General features: G+C 49.5%; 1 protein-coding gene across 1 annotated transcript in view; it reads left to right on the forward strand.

The window, feature by feature from the left end:
• LHFPL6 (LHFPL tetraspan subfamily member 6) overlaps positions 1 to 3,396 on the forward strand; it is a 136,418-nt gene that overhangs the window by 651 nt on the left and 132,371 nt on the right. Inside the window, exon 2 of the mRNA XM_005420793.2 lies at positions 1,548 to 2,107. Coding sequence (XP_005420850.1) covers positions 1,723 to 2,107 — 385 coding nt within the window. The 5' untranslated portion in view covers positions 1,548 to 1,722. The remainder of the gene's footprint in view (positions 1 to 1,547; positions 2,108 to 3,396) is intronic.

A 3,396-nucleotide genomic window follows, 5' to 3' on the forward strand; every position in this document is an offset into this window, starting at 1 on the left:
AGCCTGAGCTGCTGCCCCGCTGGAGCCGCAGGATTTGCCGGGTCATATCCTGGGACACTCCACGTTGTCCCTTATTTCCAGACGTACCTCCTCTTGCGATTCTGGGAATGATCTCCCTTAAATCTGTGACCCACTTTGGCTTAGACTTTTGGTGCCACGCCAAGACACAGACAGATCCTTCTCTAGGTGATGCTTCTGAAAAAACGGTGTCCTTTCCCCCCCCCCTCCCCCCCATGCCTCTCTGGCAAGTTTTTATCCCCAGGGGTTTGGCAGTTTGCAGGTTGAAAGACATTTCTGTGGATAGGCTACGGGTAGATAGGTGAACTCTTCTTCAGTAGCTGTATAGGCCTTTTTAATATTACAGAAGAGACTTCCTTTTCTTAGTGTTTTAAAAGTAAACAAAACTTTTGTGTAGTGCACATGACAAATTTCATGTACAGACTTTCTCTAAGTTCCCTCCTTGTGCTGAAGTAGTATTCATTTTATTGCCTTTTCATGAATTGGATTCACTGATTGGCGTCTAATCATGCTTAGAAGAAAAAGCCCCTGTAAATAGCTATCAGAATTAATTTGGCAGCAACTGTGAGAAATGATCATAAATTTACAAATGCAGTTAGAATAATGATCCAACATGAATTTAATGAGAGGTACACCCCCAGCCTCTGGGAACTGCATGTAGGTTTCTGTGACAGTCAAATGCACTTGGGCACACTGATACTGAGCTGAGAGGCTGGGAGCTGTCTGAGAAGGATACAAAGGGGTTATGGCTCCTGGGTTTGAGCTGGGAAGAGCCAAAGAAGAGCTGGGCTGAATGCAAGCAGGAATATTAAGAGAGACCTCTGTGTTTTAATTGTGGGCTCCTTGAGGTTGTGTAGGGGTGAATCGAAAAGATGTGCCAATGTCTTCACTTACCAGAAGACCACCTGAATTTCAGGTTCCTGGCACTTTGGGACATCAAGTAATAAAAGGCTCATTTTGCACAGGCATGCCAAGCAACTTGGAGTGCTGGGAAAAATGTCATCTCATATCACTTCTTTTGGGGATGTGTTAATAAGTTTTACCTGTGTTACAAGAGTCTGAACTTGAAATGCCTTAGCCACTGTGGGTGGTTTTGCACTGAAGCTGCAGGACCATCTATAAAGTGAAGTGCATTCTCCAGGCATTGTAGGAGGAAGGTCTAGCTAACTAAGGATAAGCAAGACCATATCTGTTTTTTCTCTCAGTACTGGAAAGATCAGGACTTACAGTGCAGAAAAGTGAGGCAAGTACACAGGAGACCCCTGAAGGTGGCTGCAGAGCATTCCTGGATGTGCACAGCAGCCTGTTCCAACTGGGCTGCCAGCCACCACCATCACACTGACCACAGAAGCTGGTGTCACTGAGAGCGATTGTAGGGTCTGCTTGCAGGGGTGGGGCAGAAAAGTGACATGTCTTATTCAGAAGTCTTCTAGGAAGGAAAAGCATTCTGGCAGACAAATACTCTTTTCTAATGTCAGCGTTACTGAACTTGTATTTTTCTCATTTTTTGTGTTTTGTTATTTAATTAGGGACCTTTGACTTCATGATGGGAGGAAATATCCCCTTGGCTCTTAGGATCCGAGCTTCTCCCAGTGTGAGGATTTGTCAAGGCTGAGAGATTCCGGATTATCCATAAAGCCCCTCTAAAATACACAGTTACTTTTGTGTCTTTCCGTCTTGAGGGGTCTTGGAGCAGATACAAAGATGGCCTCCAGCCTCACCTGTGCTGGCATCGTCTGGGCCTTCCTCTCCTTCCTCTGCGCTGCTGCCTCCTGTGTTGGCTTCTTCATGCCCTACTGGCTCTTGGGCTCTCAGCTGGAGAAGTCTGTTTCCTTTGGCACTTTCCGGAGGTGTTCCTACCCGGTGCGGGATGAGAGCCGCCAGATGACCGTGATGGTGGAGCAGTGCGGCCGCTATGCCTCCTTCCAGGCCATCCCGAGCGCCGAGTGGAGGATCTGCACGGTGGTGACGGGCCTGGGCTGTGGGCTGCTTCTCCTGGTGGCCCTGACAGCGCTCATGGGCTGCTGTGTGTCCGAGCTCATCTCCAGGACTGTGGGCAGGGTGGCAGGAGGCATCCAGTTCCTGGGGGGTAAGTGCTCTTGCGGCGAGGGGATGGGGATGTCCAGGCTGTCTGTTTGCTCGTGTGGAGACACTTCTGGTGCTTTGGGAAGAGGAGGGGGTGATTCAAACTTTCTCCTAGCAAGGAGACCCCCTTGGCTCCCTCAAGGACTGAACTGCTTGTGTGACTGCATTAATGTGGCCCAAAGACACAGTAGGCTATGCTCTCTTGTGCTCAAGTCCCTGTCTGGTCACTATGTGACCTTTGCGAGCTGCGTGGCAAGTTGACTTCTGTGGGCTAGCATCTTCTCAGCAGTTTTGTGGATTGTAGTTTCCAGCACAACATAGCTGAGTTGGAGGTACCTGGAGAAGCATGTGGGCTACAGATCCACATGAAGCATTGTGGTTTGGCAGAGGAGAGGCTGTGTTGTGTGGGAACAACCTTTCTTTCTCTTTTTTACCACTATTACTGGCAGAGCTTCCTCCAGCTCTGCTCTTTGCAGCTGCACGTATCTGGCAACAAGCTTTGGCCCACAAGGTTTGAAGTGTGGATTGTTTATCCATGGTGGAGGTGGCCCACCATCTCCAGGGAGGAGCCCCGCTGGGCTGGCTGACCCATGCCACCTGCTGACAGTGCCACAGGTTTGTTGGCTCCATGGGCTGGACAGCGTGTGGGAGAATTACCTCTGCTTCTTTTTCTAACTTGTAATTGTGTGGCATCTTTGTAACAGTAAGAGTATTTGAATTGGATAGGAATAAATAGGATCCACAAGCATGCTTTTCACAGGGCACTTTTCCCAGTAAATCATCACCCTCTTGTCATTGGTGACATGCAGATCAGTGGCACTCACTTTTGCCTGATGTAAGCGCTCCACCACACAGATGCACTTGCCCCCATAAGTGCTTCTCTGAGCTTTGGGTGCTGAGGCAGTGCAGGTGCCAGCTTTTTTGGGTGCCCTGAAGTGTCTGGTCCCAGCCAGGCTCCCTGGCTCATGCCCCACAGGAGTGGACTCTAGTGAAACTCCAGTTTCTCTCCTCTCCAGACAGCCACTTGCCCTGCAAGGGCAGTCTGGTTACATGCTGCGACTGCAGCTTATAAGGAAGTACAAGACAAAAGCTCCACTAACTGTCCCTCTTGGTGAGGACAGCTGAGGCTGGGAAAGGGCCCTGTGCCAAGCCTTCAGCCAGACGATACCAGTGTAACTCCTTCCTGGCCACAGGAAGTCTTGTCTCCAAATTTTTGAGTAGTTTCTGCACTTTAGAGCAAGCTGACCCTATCACTTCACCCTTCCCTCAGCTTTGTGCCACACAGGCATTCCT

This window comes from Geospiza fortis, unplaced genomic scaffold, assembly GCF_000277835.1.
Source record: "Geospiza fortis unplaced genomic scaffold, GeoFor_1.0 scaffold194, whole genome shotgun sequence".
Taxonomy (NCBI): Eukaryota; Metazoa; Chordata; class Aves; order Passeriformes; family Thraupidae; genus Geospiza; species Geospiza fortis.